The following is an 18,161-nucleotide window of genomic DNA, read 5'->3' as shown; positions in this document are numbered from 1 at the left end:
GGTTGGGGGAGGGGAGCCGACGTCGTTCAGGAACTGGGCGTAGCTTCGGTTACTGTGGTAGCGGGGACGCTTAGGCAGGGCCTGAGCCCAGTTTAGAGGCCAATGCTCCTCCCGTCCTTTGCATGGCACCCAAGAAAGAGAAAGGCGGGACTGTGAACACCAGTTCTAAGATATGGGAACCCTCGCTCATAGCTGCACAGTTCAATCAGGTGAGCCTTGAGCCCTTTAAGCCTTCCCTGCCCCCGGCAAAGCCAGAGGCCCGGCCAGACCCTCCTAGATGACGCCTTCAGGCTCGCCCTCTCATCTGTCTCTCTCCATGGCCTGATGGTTCCAGGACCCAGGGGTCCAGGGACAGGGAGTGCTTGATAAACGAGCGGAACTTAAGGGAAGAAGGAAGGGAACACCCACCAGGTGAGTCAGTGTGATTACAAAGGCTGGTGAGAGCTGCGTGGTGGGGAAGAGAGGAGGTGTCGCTCTGACACCTTCAGACCCTTTTCAGTGAAGTCGTCCAGATGGCACTCCACAATTGTACTGGAGTTCCTTTTGTGGACTTTTCGTTTTCTCCTGACACCTTCTAAAGGATGAGAATCGTATCAAATCATCTGTGGCCTGACCCATAATAGGGCTTTAATAAATGCTGAGTGAAAACAGACACGGAGTGCCTAGAATTACACTGTATTTAGTACAAGGGAGCCTTGTATAGATATAAAAGATGATTTTTTTAATGTAATGCCCCGATCCCACTATATTAAAGTTTTGACATATTTTGAAGGTGTAAGAGATCAGAGCAATGAGGGGTTGGCGGCCAGCTTACCCACAGGATGCCACAAAGGCACCAGGCAATTTACAAACCACCTGCCCCAGGACTTCAAAATGCATGAGATCCCCGAACTCACTGGATCCCCACCCAGCGTCAGTGAATGAGGAGCCCAATAGCTCTTGTCACCTGGGGCTGGAAATCCCCTTCTACATTAAGCTGTTTCTAAGTACAAGTTAGCATTTGAGAAGAGAAAGGTGGTTTCTGGAAATTCCAGCCCGCCATTGTGAACTACTTTAAAAAGTAGGGAAAATTTTTGTTTTCATTTTATGTATGTCTATATGGTGCACTAGAGAGTTAGTACTTAAAGGGAAAATTGATCTAAAGTCTTGTGTTGCCCTCATGAGAAATTTTTACCTATTTGTCTTTATTTTTCCACTATAACTGTTTATTTTCCTATTAACAGTAATTCTGTTTGATAAGGAAATTAGTCCTGATGAAGAATTTCATGAAAGTACTTATGATACTCCTGATGCTGATGTGATGTCATGGAATTCTGGGTCCTTTCTATAACTTTAGTAATGCCGGATGTCAACTCAGTAATCCCCAGTTACTTTCTCAAATTCTCAAAAATGTTTTTCAAAGCACTTTGTAAAAGCACCCTCTCTTTTGCTTTTATAAGTCAGCGCTAGCCAAAATAATTTTTTCTCCATTTTCTTTGAGATTGTGTAGGCCAAGTTTGGTCTTGGAGTGAACATTTCTGCTTGAATTATAAACTGCTGAACAACGGAGTTTGATGGAGGTGCTGACACTGCATTAGCTTTAGTGTCGCAAATATGAAGCTATAATTTTCCTAGTTGAATGGAAAACCTAAAGGCACTATTTGTCCTTATGGCTTGAAAACCTGAAATAATATTCAGCTTTCTTGATCCTACTCAAACAATATAACTTCAATAAATCTTATGTATTAATAGAAAGAATTTGAACTCAAAGTAATATGTAGTTTTAACTATAAAGAGTGAACTCAATTTTCTTCGGTTTGTTGGAATACACATTTTCTTATTGCAGGGAAAAGACAACTACCCTCCACCTCCTCTCACATTTTTCTCTGCTTGATTTCATGTCTGATCTAAAAGAATAATTCCCAGATTAACCCAGCAGTTCAATGCCCAGAGGCATGCCCTAACCACCAATGAAACGGACTCTGAATTTAGGTTATAGATGACTGAGGGTGTGTGAATTTTGAGCATGCGTAGTGTGCTCTATTATTTTAGTATCCAGAGAGTTTCTTTCTGTACACTTGTTACTCATGTCCAAGTATGTGTGATTGAGTGCGTGTGCTAGTGTGTGTGTTGTATTATGTGTGTGTGTTGGGGGTGAGAGAGAAGGAAGGAATTCCTCCAGTCTTCCATAAACCAGTTTTTAGAATGAACTCGTTGGATAATCCAAATCAATAGTATTTTTGAACTCATGTTCATGTTGGGTAGGCTTTAAAGAGAATAAACAAGTTCACAATTTGGTTTTATTGAATTTACCTTGTATCACTGTCTCAGGTTGTCCTTTCAGGCTGGAATAATTACCAACTGTTTTATACATTTTAGTTGGTTTTAAAATATAAAATGATAGCAAATAATACAAAGCATTCTATCACTAAGCACTAAATGATTAAATAGAGGCTAGAGGTTAGGAAGATAAATATGGGCTGGGATAGTCAGGAAATGATTTGTAAAATATTTGCCTTCACCTGGGCTCTAAATAATGGGTGGAATTTGAACAGGTAGAATGAAGGAGCATGATTATTTTATGTAGGGAGACTAATATGTGCACAAAGTAAATCTGACACATTTAGTTTGGGAGAAAAATGTACGTTAGACCACTTCTGGGTATACATTGCTCCTAAATTAATTCCATCAAGGAAATGGTCTTTCACTATCTTTGCTATCCATATACCAAAATATTTAACTTATTGATATGAGTGAAATATCACATCTCAAATTATATAAAAAGAAAGTAGGTACATTGGCAATATGATTATAAAAATACCGTTTTGTGTTAGTATGTATGTGACACAGACATTGTATTTATTATCCCTAGCAGCATTAAAGAGTCAAAGATGCCTTAGTATCATAGAGATTAAAATCTTTCCATGCAATGGTCAAAGCAAGCTCTGTTGGCCACAGTGAGAGGAAGAAGTGTTAACTTTAGCAGTCAGTACTATTTAAACAGTACTAATTCCCCATCCTTCCCTCTCCTCACCCCCTGGAAGCTGTCATTGTACTTTCTGTCTCTCCAAATTTGACTACTTGAGGTACTTCATGTAAGTGGAATCATATAGTATTTGTCTTTTTGTGACTCTTATTTTACTTAACATAATGTCCTCAGGGGGTTCATTCATATTGTAGCATATATCAGAGTTTCCTTACTTTTTACATTTTATTTATTCATTCATTCATTGATGGACTCTTGGGTTGGTTTCACCTCTTGGCTGTGGGGTCTCTGTGGCCCAGGCTGGTCTCAAACTCCTGGACTCAAGCAGTCCTCTCACCTCGGACTCTCAAAGTGCTGGGATTATAGGATTAAGCCACTGTGCCCGGATTTAATTTTTTGAGGAACTACCATACTTTGCACAGTGGCTACATCATTTTGCATTCCCACCAACAATGTACAAGCGTTTCCGTTTCACTACATCTTTGCCAGCACTTTTTATTTTTTGTTTTATTTATTTATTTATTTTTGGTGAAGTTTGTTTTTGTTTGTTTATTGGTTTTGTTTTTGATTTTTAAATAATAGCTGTCCTAACAGATATGAGGTGATATCTCACTGTGGTTTAGATGTTCTTTTCTCTAATGATAAGTGATGTTGAGCATCTTCATTCTTTGTCTCTTGTAACAACTTTTGACTTAAAGTCTTTTTTTGTGTTATAGTTGCTTAACCTCCCCTGCTCTCTCGGTTACTATTAATATTTGCATGGAATATCTTTGTCTGTCCCTTCACTTTCAACCTATGCATATCCTTAGAGCTAAAGTGAATCTCTGCAGATAGCATATACTTGGATTCTGAGTAGTTTTGTTTGTTGTTTTTTAATCCATTCTGCCAGTCTGTTTTATCATTGTAGGGTTTAATACATTTACATTTAAAGTAATTATTGGTATGAAAAGACTTACTTTTGCCATTTTATTATTTGTTTTCTATATGCCTTACAGAGTTTTTGTGTCCTTTGTTACCTCCATTAGTGCCTTTATTTGGTTGATTTTTTTTGTGACATGTTTAGAATGCCTTCTCATTTTCTTCTGTGTATGTTCTATAGATATTTTCTGTGCGGTTACCATGGGGATTACATATATCATAAAATTATAATAATCTGCCTTAAATTGATGCCAACTTAATATCAATTGCTTATATAAATTCACTTTACAGCTTCACCTTCTGCATGACTTATGATGTCACAAATTGCACCTTTATATACTATGTACCCATTAGCTTAGATTTGTAATTAATTTCATACATTTTTCTTTAACTCCTGTAGAAAATAAAGTGGATTTGCAAATCAAATTATAATAATACTTTTTAAAATAAATGTGTCCATGCATTTTTTTTACCAAAGAAATTTATATTTTTATATAGCTTTCAGTTACTATCTAGCATCCTTCATTTCAACTTGAATAACTCCCTTTAAACTTTTTAAATCAATTTTATTTTTGTATTCATACATAATAGAGGTACACATTTTAGAGGTACATGTGTTAATTTAATACAATCATATAGTTTGAAAAGATCAAATGACTATAAGTAGGATATTCATCACTTTAAATATTTGTCTTTTCTTTACACTAGAAACATTCCGATTATTCTATTCTAGCTTTTTTGAAATATATGATAGATAATTGTAAATTATAGTCACTCTACTGATCTATTAAACACTAGGACTTATTTCTTCTATCAAGCTCTGTATTTGTACCCATTAAGCAAACTCTATGCCCCCTCTTCACTACTACTCTTTATCTTCATGAGATCTACTTTTTTATTTCCCACAAAAGAGTGAGAACATAAGATATTCATCTTTCCCTTATTTCACTTAGCATAATGAACTCCAGTTCCATCCTTGTTGCTATGAAGGACAAGATTTCATGTTGTATGGCTGAATAGTATTTCACTGTGCATATGTACCGCATATATACAGTTTTCTTTTGATTCATCTGTTGATGGGTGCTTAGATTGATTCTATACTTTGGCTATTGTGAATATTGCTGCAATAAACATGGAAGTGCAAATCTTTCTTTGGTACATTGATATCCTTTATTTTGGCTATATACCAAGTAGCAGAACTGCTGGATTATATGATGGTTCTATCATTAGTTTTTTGAGGAATCCCCATGCAGTTTTCTATAATGTCTATATTAATTTACATTCTCATCAGTGGTATACAAAAGTTCCCCTTTCTCCACATCCTTGCCAACACTCATTATGCCCTGTGTTTTTGTTAAAAGCCATTTTAACTAGGGTGGGATGATGTTTCATTGGAGCTTTGATTTGCATTTATCTGATGATTAGTAATGTTGAGCATCTTTTCATATACCTTTTGGTCATTTGTACATCTTTTTTGAGAAATGTCTGTTTGAATCCTTTGCCTATTTTTAAATCAAGTTATTTGGGGTTTTTACCTATTTAGTTGTTTGAGCTCCTTAAATACCTGGTTATTAATCCCTTGTCAGATGGATAATTTGCAAATATTTTCTCCCACTTCATGAATTGTTTTTTCACTTCATTGATTGTTTTCTTTGCCGCGCAGAGCTTTTTAGCTTGATATGATCCCACTTCTCTATTTTTGCTTTGGTTGCATATGCTTTTGAGGTCTTACACACACAAAAAATTTGCCTAGACCAATGTTCTGAAGCATTTCTGCAATGTTTTCTTCTAATAATTTCATAGTTTCAGGCATTAGATATAAGTCTGCAATCAATTTTGATTTGACTTTTGTATATGGAGAGAGACAGGGTCTTCATTCTTCTGCATGTGGATATCCAGTTTTCCCAGCATTTATTTTCCATTTATTGAAGAGACTGTCCTTTTCAATCGTAAGCTCTTGGCAGTTTTGTTGAAAATGAGTTTACCACAAATTTGTGGATTTATATCTGAGTTCTCTGCTCTGTTCCATTGATCTATGTGTCCATTTTTATGCCAGTCCCATGGTGATTTGTTTACTATATTTTGAAATCAGGTAGTTTGGTGCCTCTAGCTTTGCTCTTTTTGCTTAAGAATCCTTTGGTTCTCCTGGTTCTTGTGTGGTTCCATATAAATTTTAGGATTTTTTTCTATTTCTGTGAAGACTGTCATTAGTATTTTAATAGAGATTGCATAACTGTAAATTCTTTTCGATAGTATGAATATTTTTACAGTATTAATTCTTCCAATCCATGAACATGGGATATCTTTTCTTTTTGATGTATATCCTCTTCAATCTCTTACATCAGTGTTTTCTAGTTTTACTTGTATAGATCTTTCATTTCTTTGATAAAATTGATTCCTAGGCATTTTATTACTACTGCAAATGGGCTTGCTTTATTGATTTATTTTCAGATTGTATGCTACTGGTGAATATAAGTGCCACTGATTTCTGTATGTTGATTTTGTATCCTGCAACTTTATTGAATGTATCAGTTCTAACAGTTTCTTTGGTGAAGTCATTAGATATTTCTAAGTATGAAATCATGTCTGTGAACAATGCTAATCTGACATATTTCTTTTCAATTTGGATGTCCTTCATCTCTATCTCTTGCCTAATTGTTCTGGCCAAGATTTCCAGCATTATATTGAATAAAAGTGGTATAATTCAACATCCTTTTCATCCTATTCCAGATCTTAGAGGAAAGGCTTTCCATTTCTTCCTGGTCAGTATGATTTTAGCTGAGGGTTTGACCTTTATCATTTGAGGTATGTTTCTTCTATACCCAGTTTTTTATGGTTTTCATCCTAAAGGGATGTTAAATGTTATCAAATGTTTTTTCATCATCTATCGAAATGATCATATATGTTTTGTTCTTGGTTCTATTCATACAATGTATCACGTTTCTTGATTTGCCTATGTTAAGCCATCCTTGCATTCCTGACATAAATTCCACTTGATAATGGTGAATTATCTTTTTAATGTGTTGTTGAATTTGGTTTGCTAGTATTAGGTTGGTGCAAAAGTAATTGCAGTTATGGCCATTTTAATGATATTTATCACTTTATCAGTGATACTGACCTATGGGCTTTTATGTTGTTATTTCTTTGTGTGGCTTTGGTATCAAGGTAATGCTGGCATCACAGGGTGAGTTTGGAAGTATTCTTTCTCAATTTTTTTGAAGAATTAGAGTAGAATTGGTAATAGTTTTACTTTAAATGTTCAATAGAATTCAGCAATGAAGCCACCATGTCTTGGGGTTTTATTTGATGGAAAATTTTTTATTACAACCTCAATCTTATTATTCATTATTGGTTTGTTAAAATTATCTATTTATTCATGGTTCAATCTAAGTAAGTTGTGTGTGTTAGGAATTTATCCATTTCTTCTAGGTTTTCCAATTGTTAATGTTCAGTTGTTCATAATAGTCTCTCATGATTCTTTGTATTTCTATGGTCTTAGTTGTTATATCTCCTATTTTGTTTCCAAGTTTATTTACCTGGGTCTTCTTTCTTTTTTCTTAGTCTAGCTAAAGATTTGACAATTTGTTTATCTTTTCAAAAAAAAACCAACTTGTTTTATTCCATTGATCTGTATTTTTTTAGCTTCAATTTCATTTATTTCTTCTCTGATCTTTATTGTTTTCCTTCCACTAATTTTAAGGTTTGATTTGTTCTCACTTTTCTAGTTCTCTGAGGTGCATGACTGATATGGTTTGGATCTGAGTCCCTAACCAAATCTCACCTTGAATTGTAATCCCCATAATCCCCATGTGTCAAGAGAGACCAGATGGAGATAATTGAATCATGCGGGCAGTTTTTCCCATGGTGTTCTTGTGATAGTGAGGGACCCTCACAAGATCTTATGGTTTTATAAAAGGCTGTTCCCCTGCACTGGCTCATATGCTTTCCTACCTGCTGCCATGTAAGATGTGCCTTTGCTTCTCCTTCGTCTTCTGCCATGATTGCAAGTTTTCTGAGGCCTCCTCGGCAATAGAAAGTTGTGAGTCCTTTAAACCTCTTTTCTTTATAAATTACCCAGTCTTGAGTATTTCTTCATAGAGATATGAGAATTGACTAATATAATGATTAAGTTGTTTTATTTGAAGTCTTTCTACTTTATGAATACAAGTGTATTCCAATAAACTTTCCTCTTAATATTTATTTTGCTGTATTCCATAGGTTTTAGTTCGTTGTTTTTCCATTTTCATTTGTTTCAAGAAATTTTTTAATGTTCTTAATTTTTTCATTGACCAATTTATCATTCAGAAGCAAGTTGTTTAATTTCCATGTGTTTGTGTAGTTTTTGAGGTTTCTCTTGTTACTGATTTCTAGTTTTAATCCTTTGTGGTCAGAAAAGATGCTTGATATGATTTCTACTCTTTTTAATTGGTTGAAATTTGTTTTGTGGCCTAAGATATTGTCTATACTGGAAAGTGTTCTGTGTGCTGCTGAAAAGAATGTTTATTCTGCAGTGTTTGAGTGAAATGTTGTGTAAATATCAGTTAGGCCTATTTGGTGTAGTATGTATTGTAACTCCAATTTTTTTTGGTGATTTTTTGTCTGGATTATTTGGCCATTACTGACAGTGGGTCCTCTGCAATCATTGTATCACACTCTCCCTTTACAACTACTAATGCTTGCTTTATATACTTGGGAGCTCTGATGTTGGATGCATGTTTATAATTGCTATATTTTCTTCCTGAATTGACAACTTTATCATTATTTAGTGACCTTCTTTGTCTCTTTGTGCAGTCATGATTGGTAATTTATTTTACCTGAGATAAGTATAGCTATTCTTGCTCTGTTTTTGGTTTCAGGTTGCATGAAATACCTGTTCATTTTCAGGGTATGTGTGTCTTTATAGGTGAGGTGGGTTTCGTATAGGCAGCATAGAGTTGGGTCTTTTGTCTTTATTCATTGAGCCATTCTATACTTTTTAATTAGAGAATTGAGTCAATTTACAGTCAATGTTATTAAGTACTTACTATTGCCATTTGTTGCTTGTGTTCTTGTTTCATAATTCCTCTTCCTTTCTGTCTTCCTTTGTGATTAAGTGATTATTCTCTGGCAGTATATTTTAATTTGTTTCTTTTTATTTTTATGAATCTATTATAGGTTTTTGCGTTGTGGCTACCATGAGGCTTACAAATTATTTTAAAGAGATGACCACTTAGCTTAGAAAAGTATAGAAACAAACAATTTTAAAAACCTTCACACTTTAACTCACCTCCCATTTTGACTTTGTCTCAATTTGCATATTTTTAATATTGTCTATCTCTTAACAGGTTGCTATAGCTATTACAGTTTTTGATAGATTTGTCTTTTGGGCTTCATACTAGAATTATTAGCTGATTGCACACCATAATTACAGCATTAGAGTATCCTGGGTTTGTTTGTGTACTTAATTTTACTAGTGGATTTTATACCTTCCAATATTTTCTTTTCACACCTTAGTGTTTTTTCTTTCACATTAAAGAACTCCCTTTAGCTTTTCTTTAAGATGGGTCTGGTGATGGTGCCTTCTCTTAGCTTGTGTTTATCTCGGAAAGACTTTATTTCTCCTTTGTATTTGAAGTGTAGCTTTGCTGGATAAAATATTCTTTGATGGCAAGTTTTTTTTGTTTTGTTTTGTTTTTTTTGTACTTTGAAAATGTCACCCAAATCCCTTCTGGCCTATACACTTTCCATTGAGAAGTTTGTTACCAGATGTATTAGAACTCTTATATGTTATTTGCTACTTTTTTTTTCTTGCTGCTTTTAGGATTCTCTCTTTATCCTTAACCTTTGAGAGTTTGATTATTCTATGTCTTGGGGTAGTCTTATTTGTGTTGCCTAATGCAATGATCTCCCTCAGCTTTTGGTTTTCTGGGAATGTATTCATTTCTCCTTCATTTTTGAAGCACAGTTTTGCTGAATGTAGAACTCTTAGTTGACAGTCTTTTTCTTTTAGCACTTTTAATATAGCCTCCCAGTGCCTTCTGGCCTGCAAGGTTTCTCCTGAAAAATTTGCTGATAACCTTCTTGAGAATCTCTTATATATAATGAGTCACTTTTCCCTTGCTGTCTTTAAAATTCTGTCTTTAGCTTTTGATAGTTTGATTATGTGTCTCAATATGTGTCTCTTTGGGTTTATCATACTTGAAGTTTGCTGAGCTGCTTGGATTTTCATATTCATGTCATTCCTCAAATTAGAGATGCTTTTTAACCATTACCAATAAAAGTAATCTGTCCACCTTCTTTCACTCTCTCTTATCTTTCTGGGATTTCTGTATGCAACTACTGGTCTGCTTGGTGGTATCCCTTAAGTCTCTTTTGCTCTATATACTTTTCTTTATATTTTTTTTCTTTTTGTGTATGAGACTCTATAATTTCAAATGGCCTGTCTTCAAGTTCACTGATTGTTTCCTCTGTCTCATCAAGTCTTCTGCTGAATCCCTCTGGTGAAATTTCCAGTTTAGTTATTGTATTTCTCAGCTCATGAATTTCTGTTTGGTTCTTTTTAATCATTTCTTTTTGTTGATATTCTCATTTTGTTCATATGTCAGTTTCTGAATTCCTTTAATTCTTTAACCACATTTTCCTGTAGGTGTTTGAACATATCTAAAACAGTTTTTTTTTTTTTTAATTTTGCCTTGTAAATCCAATGTGTGTATTTCTTCAAGGACAGTTTCTGAAGATTTATTTTGTGGACATTTCAATGGGGCCATATGTTCCAATTTATCTGTATGCCTCGTTGAAATTGGGCATTGGAAAAAACAGCCACTTCCAGGTTTTGAAGATCAGTATAAAAAATTTTCACTAATTAGTGGGATATGTCCAGAGCCTTAGTAACAGCCCGGGATAAAGGCTTAAAATCTTTCCAGGTCTTTTCTGGGCATGCGTGCATTCTTCCTGGCTCTGTGTGTGGAGTTTTTTTTTTTTTTTTTTCTTTTTAAGACAGGGTCTCACTCTATCACCCAGGCTGCCATGCAATTGCACAGTGTTGGCTCACTGTAGCCTTGACCTCCCAGGCTCAAGCAATCTTCCCAAGTCAGTCTCCCAAGTAGCTGGGACCACAGGTATATGCCACCACACCCAGTTAATTTTTGTATTGCTTTGTAGAAATGGGGTTTCTTTTAATTAAAAAAAATGTTCCCCTATATATGACTGCTTTTAAATATATCTTAATTTCCTAAAGTCTCACAACAGTTTCCTCTCAGGGCCTTGGATGTGTCGTTGTATTCCTCTGCTCATAAGCTCTTTCCCCAGGCATCCATGAGTGTGCCATTGCCCTGAAGCTTTCACGTACCAAAAAGCCTGCCACTGACCACAGGTTCTGCCAGCCTGAGATTTGAGCTGTCCTGCTGTTCTCTGTCTGAGCTCTGAGTCAGATCAGACATAAAACAGTCCCTTGGGTTGCCCACTGAAAGCTTAGAACATTGCAAATAAGATTTACTCTACTCCTCTGGCTCACAGAAGGGAATCAGGAATTGGGCTGCTTTCTCCCACCCATGACACCACCACACCACCACAGCAAGGACATGAAGCAAGGGAGAGTAAAAGTGCCACAACATTTTCTACTGTATTATGTATTGAGTTTTCTTGATTGGTCATTCGTTTGTTACATATTCGACTGATTTCATAACTCCTATACTGCTATGTTAGTCTCTAGGTTTTTTGTTTTTGTTTTTTAAATGGTGGGCAAAGAGGGACTGGAACTTTCTAGCCTGCCATCTTGCTGATGTCACTCTGGTCTAAGACATTTTTTAATAAATTCTGATTTTTTTTCATTTTTTCCAATCCCTTCATATAGGAGGTGATGCTGGGAAAAGAGAGATGAATAAAAGCTTTGTTCATGGCAATTTACAAAAATTTCCAGACTTCTTTAAATAGTATAGCCATTCCCTCTAGGAGCTTATGGATTGCACACAAAGCCTATTTCTGAATAACGCACATGTTCAGAGATGGCTGAGCTATATATTTTAATTAGAATCCTGTGTTATATTGCAGGATCTGGTCAGCAGCCCGCAATGCAATGGGGCTCTCTCTTTGTTCCCAGGTGGATCGGCAGGTCAAGAAATAATAGACACACACAAGATAGTGAAAACTGGGTCCAGGGCTGTCACCGCCTTCTGGTTCCATGATGCCGCCAATGCACTGGATATACCCAGCATTTATTATTAAGTTTAGTGAGGGTGGGGGTAGTTTAGTGAGGGATTTAGGGTCATTTGATTATGAGGTGAGATGATCACATGGGATGATGTAATTCTTTAACATAACATCTGTATGCAGAAGTACAGTATACAGAGGTAATATAGTGTGTGCATCAGTAATTTCTAGCAGAGCCTTAAAACAGAAACAGTCTTTCCATAACCTATGATTAGCAAGATATTAATCAGCAGTAACAGTTGTAGCAAAAGCTGGTTACAAACAATCCATAGAAACAGGATGTGAAACTAGACAACTGGTTAGACTAGAAATTCTCAGAAGAGAGTATGCCTTAACCCTAAAGAGGCCTAGAAGAGCCACGGCAAAATAAGGGCATTTATAGCCCTATCTTATCCGTATGGACAGGCGCCCCCCATGCGTCTGTTTATAGACTCTCCACAAGGGTCTTATTCCATTCCCAGAGCTATGAACATCTGCTTTTCTGGGATAGAAATCTTGGTGATGTGAAACCTCCCTGACTGCACATCCATTCACATTCATAGGCTCTCTGCAGGGGGAAGCACATCACGCGCTGTTGGCTCATTCTGACAGTCCAACCTGGCATTGTCTTTACACAATCCGGCATGTAATTTTGTATTTACAACAATCAGGAGCATTTCACCTTTTATTCGGTAGCAATAGTTTCAGGAGGTCTCCCTACGGTGTTATGGTCAGAATTTCTGTGCCAACACAAGAAAAAAAAATCACACAGTGTTATTAATGTTAAGTGAAGCATGGTACCAGTAAAGAGAATATCCATAGACCAGAAATAAATTTTTTTCACTAAAATATTATGGGCTTTTTGTCCCCAGATGTGTTCTTCAGAATACCAGGGTTGCCTGGAAGCTTGTTTAGTTTCTTTAGACATCTTACAGGTAGGGTTTGGATTGGAGTTTTGTCAATTTTAATCATTAAATACTGAAGCTGGTATTTTTTTTATTTCTTCCTAACATTTAAAGTCACATTTTTACATGTAGCAAAAAGGCATCTATACTTGTGAGACCAACTATTGGCATGACAGTTATTCCATTCCTTTACTGTGACACCACAGGAAACATTAAATGCACAGAAAAAGGTTTATGGCAACCCACACACCTCTTAACCCAGCCAGACCCACTACTCCAGTATTCATTGATTTCATTCTGCAATGAAGATTTCAGTTTCCTAATACTCAAGGGACTGAAAACTCCTATGATTATTTGCCTAATTTTTATCAAGAGTTCACTTTAAGATAAAGCTTTTCATTCTTCTTTAGTATAAATATCTACATATTTTAAAATATTTGGAAACATCTGCTATAATATGTGGAGGTCCTAACTGAGACTGCTAGGTCTTGCTTCCAATTTCTATATTTTCATTTTCAGCGTAGGGTTGCCCTTTTTCAAATAAGAGATAATATTTGCATAATAATTACTTTCACAGGCTGAAAAACACTAAGTGATTCTATACATTATAGTGCTATCCTTTACTATACTCATTCAGAGATGGAGACTCCCAGGGTATCTAGTCTAATTTGCTCCTTTTACAAAACTGACAATCTAGGAGTTTTAAGATCAGGTCCAAAGACATGTAGTGATTTGTCACATCAGGAACCAAATCTTATATTTTCTCACTATTCCATTCTTCCTCCTTAATACTAAGTTGTGACAATCATAACATCTTATGTGAACCTTGTAATTCAACACAACATGTTATATATTTGGTCTCTTATGTCACTCTCTACAGCAGTGCCATGAGGTAGATATTATTAGAGTAAAGTTATTTAATAAATGTCTATTGAAAATTTTTCGATTAGTACTTAAACTTGATATTGAAGTGTCACTTAAAACCAATAAATAAGTGTGAAAAGAGTACTTATTTTACCTGAAATCTCAGACTTCATCCGTAATAATCTTTCATCCTCTGACTTTCACATTTAGAGGACAGAAAGACCATAGCATTTTCTTTTTTATGTTCAACTCTTAGGCTTCTTACTGAGAGCATCTAAATAGAACAGATAGAAATATTTGAGTTTATAACACCATGCTCTACTGTGAGACACACAAATTCTTGATTAGGAAATAGTCATTTTTCTAGCTCCAAAACAGTACAGAAAATGGCCCCTTCTGATACCTGGAAGCATGCCACATTCCCTGGTTGTGCCAGCCAAAAGTTATCTCATCAAAGTCACATCACCTCCTTATTTCAACTTTCCCATTTCTGTCCATGGCACTACAGTTCTTACAGTCACTAAAGCTCTTATACAACTCATTGTCCATGCTTTTTCGCCATATTCAGTCTGCCTCTAAGTCCTCTTGATTTTTTTCTATAACATCTCACTTCTATCTCTTCCTCTTCATTCTCATGCCTTCATTATAGCCTAGGCTCACATCATTTGGTCCCTAGGTTTTTAAAAGAGCCCTTTACTTCTACTCATCTTGGAATTACCTATTTGTTTGTCAAACTATTTATCTTTCCTAAACACTGCACACACCATGTTAATTCCCATTTTAAAAATAGCTGGTGACCATCTATAATCCCTTTGAACAAAGTCTAATTAGCCTGCCTTCTTCCACTCTTTCTAGTCTGGCTCCAGACTAAAGCCACAGGATATCCCACAGATAACCAAATTGAGTTGTTACAGGCAAGATAGTTCCCTCACTTCTGTATAGACATATAAAGGAGGCAGTGAGCTGCTGGAGAAAGCTCCACTCTGCGTAAGACACACATTGATATTGAATCCCGATTGTCAGCCATGTAACAGGTAACCTCGAGCATCTTTCTTACCTGCTCTGAGATTTATTCTCCTGTTGTCAGATAGAGACAATAATATCCACATCAAAAGCTTGCTGTAAATATTAAATGATGTTTATTTCACTTCATAAATATTTCCATAAAATGTGGCATCTAATATAACTTCAATAGATGAGTTATCTCCCTCTTTTCTGCTCTCACTCAGTCTCCTTGCTTGACATGAACTTCTACCTTTCCACTCCTTGCTCATCCATCAAATCTTTGAGGCTCTCTTAAAGCATGTCTTGCAGCAAGCTTTCCTAGCAACCCTAACCCACGGTTTCTCTTCCTTCATCTTGGTTCTAGGATCTCTCTTATAACTTAATACTTAGTTACAGAATGTCTTGAAGTAGTCACTATGTATTTCATGTTTTTTAGAACACAAGTATTAATAGAACATGAGCTGCTAAAAATCACATCTTACTCTTCTTATATGTCCCCCAAAATAATTAGCATGGTTTTAGGCATGTGGTATACACCCAAACTCTATACTGAATTAATTCACTGATTTACTTTGAAATATGAAGAAATGTATGTTATGGGACCTAGGAGAGTTAGTTGAATTAGATGTTTTACAGAAAACCTTTATATTAAAAAGGCATCACAACAGATATATAGGATGATTGTGATTGTGTCCTGAGAAGAACTATGCAATGACCCATTTCACTTTTCAGAGATACTTCATCTGCCAACCAGAAGGCATTTAAGTTAAAGTTCTTTAGAACATTTAGTTTGCAGCCTTTCCTTATTATACTTCTAGTTGAGGAATCATTTTTAATTTTTTTCTATTATTAAATATAGCTTAGTGACAATAGCTGAGTTGTGCCTAACTTAGAAAATAGTAATGGAAGTTCCTGGAGTTTTGAACAAAGCTTCTAATTCTTATAAAGGGCTAGAAAGTGGATATGAGTTCAAGATAGGTATTGTTGAAATGTTAATATCGCAGTCGTCTTAAATAAAGAAAATTATAAAATATATAAATACTAGGATGATAATAAACTGGATCTAAGTAGGATTTGGGAAGGAAGAGTTCAGTTGAATTGAAGTGTATAAAACCCTTATAAGGCCGGGCGCGGTGGCTCAAGCCTGTAATCCCAGCACTTTGGGAGGCCGAGACGGGCGGATCACGAGGTCAGGAGATCGAGACCATCCTGGCTAACACAATGAAACCCCGTCTCCACTAAAAATACAAAAAAATTAGCCGGGCGTGGTGGCGGCGCCTGTAGTCCCAGCTACTCGGGAGGCTGAGGCAGGAGAATGGCGGGAACCCGGGAGGCAGAGCTTGCAGTGAGCCGAGATCACACCACTGCACTCCAGCCTGGGCGACAGAGCGAGACTCTGCCTCAAAAAACAAACAAACAAACAAACAAAAAAAAACCCTTATAAATGTAGTTTATCAAAAAGGAAAATGCATTTTATTGGACATAACCCTTGAGCAATTTTTGAGAGGCAGCAAAGAGTTTTTCAACTTTTTGATCTTAAACAGCAAGCTATTTCTTATGTTAATGTGTATTTAAGACTTACTGGAAATACTCATAATATGAGCTGAAGACTGATGTCTGGCAGCAAGCAGATTTCTGGAATTAAGTTGGTTTTTATTACTATATTTTCTGAAATATGCTTTCATTGATGTTTACAAAACAAATTGCCAGTTCACACAAAGGTTGTTTTAATAAAAGCCAATGAAAACAACTGAGTTGCTAGGAAGAATGTTAAGAGGGAAATGGACTTTTCATAACCTCACATTATAATTTCTCTTTTTGGACAAAACTGTATTATTTGAATGAGTTTGGAACTGAAGGGAATTAGTATGTCAAAATATCCACCTAGATGTTATATGTGATCATTTTTATTGCAAGTGAAAAATATTAAATATAAGTAAAACATAAATGTTGCCAATATGAGTTTGGCAATGTCCTAGGAAAATGTTAGTTAAGAAATGGTGACTATTGATCATGTTTCACCTCTAGCCATAGAAACCATCAGTAGCTCCCAGTTCCCACAGGATAAAATCCAAGGTGTTCTTCCCAGCTTTCACAGCCCTGCCTAATGTGGCCTTTCTCTGCCTATCTACCTTTATCTTCCTCTACTCCAGTCAAATGGTCCCCAGGTACATGCTGACTATAGCCATGCAGTTTCCTGGTCTGAAGATTTTCCTGCCTCCATCTCACTCTTTCTCATTAAAGTCCTCCCCTGTATCTTCGAGAAGGAAACTCAGTTCACACCATTACGGCCCTCACTGACATCCCTCCTTTCACTAAACTACTTCAGTGATTGTTACCTCTGTTATCTCCTTTAGTGGTTTCTCAGCAATTTAAGTGTCATCTACTGTGTCTCTATTCTCTTACAGAATATATGTTCCAGCACTGCTAATGCCTGGGACATAGCACAAGTTTAGAATTTTGAGTTCTCTCCTTGCTGGCTATTACACCTGATAGTGATAAGCACATAGTGGTCTTTGAAAAATATCTACTGGATTAAATTCACTGATTATTTGTTACTGCCTTAGCCTCATGGCCTGTTTTCTTTTTTGAGCTCCAGAATCAGTCACAACTCATTGGTCATGGTAACTTAAATTGAATATCTCCAAATCTTAGTTACCGCATCTATAAATCAGGAGTGGTGGTCATACTTCTCACAGATATTGAAAACATTGCTGAAAAGAATTAAAGGAATCTAGATCATAGTATCAAAGACCCAAACTCCAACTTTTCCCTTAAAGCCTATTCTTTGCCGAGCAGTCACCTTCTCATTGAATGATGTTACCACTCACCTGGACAGACACTAGGGCATTCATTCTTTTTTTTTTTCTCTTTTTCTGTACCCATAATCAATTCCTTAATTCATCAGTATAAGCCCATTCTTGTATTGCTATAAAGAAATGCCAAAGACTGGATAACTTATAAAGAAAAGAAGCTTAATTGGCTCACAGTTCTGCAGGCTGTCAAGGTAGCACAGCAGCTTCTGCGTCTGGGGAGGCCTCAGGAAGCTTCCAATCATAACAGAAGGCAAAGGAGGAGCAGGCGTCTTACATGGCAGGAGCAGGGGCAAGAAAGTGAGGGGAGAAATGCCATGCCACACACTTTTAAATGACCACAAGTCACGAGAACCCACTCACTATTGTGAGAATAGTACCCAGAGGATGGTACTAAACCATTCATGAAATATCCACCCCCATGATCCAGTCACCTGCCACCAGGCCCACCTCCAACACTGGAGATTACAACTGAGCAGGAGATTTGGGTGGAGACATAGAACCAAGCCATATTAATCAGTCAAT

At 36.3% G+C, this 18,161-nt stretch overlaps 1 protein-coding gene across 4 annotated transcripts in view; it reads left to right on the top strand.

The window, feature by feature from the left end:
- Window positions 1-10: 10 nt before the first annotated feature.
- The window catches only part of SPAG17 (sperm associated antigen 17), a 234,437-nt gene continuing 216,286 nt past the window's right edge, over window positions 11-18,161 (top strand). For 3 of the 4 annotated variants that reach the window (XM_050748555.1, XM_050748562.1, XM_050748542.1), the window contains exon 1: window positions 24-209. In XM_050748555.1, the coding sequence (XP_050604512.1) occupies window positions 123-209 (87 nt within the window). In that variant the 5' untranslated portion in view covers window positions 24-122. Of the gene's footprint in view, window positions 210-18,161 lie in introns of all 4 variants that reach the window. The other variant, XM_050748550.1, reaches the window with a different exon arrangement.

Source organism: Macaca thibetana, chromosome 1 (genome assembly GCF_024542745.1).
Source record: "Macaca thibetana thibetana isolate TM-01 chromosome 1, ASM2454274v1, whole genome shotgun sequence".
NCBI classification, from domain to species: domain Eukaryota; kingdom Metazoa; phylum Chordata; class Mammalia; order Primates; family Cercopithecidae; genus Macaca; species Macaca thibetana.
Note: the sequence above shows the minus strand (reverse complement) of the source record. Positions and strands in the feature narration are given on the sequence as shown.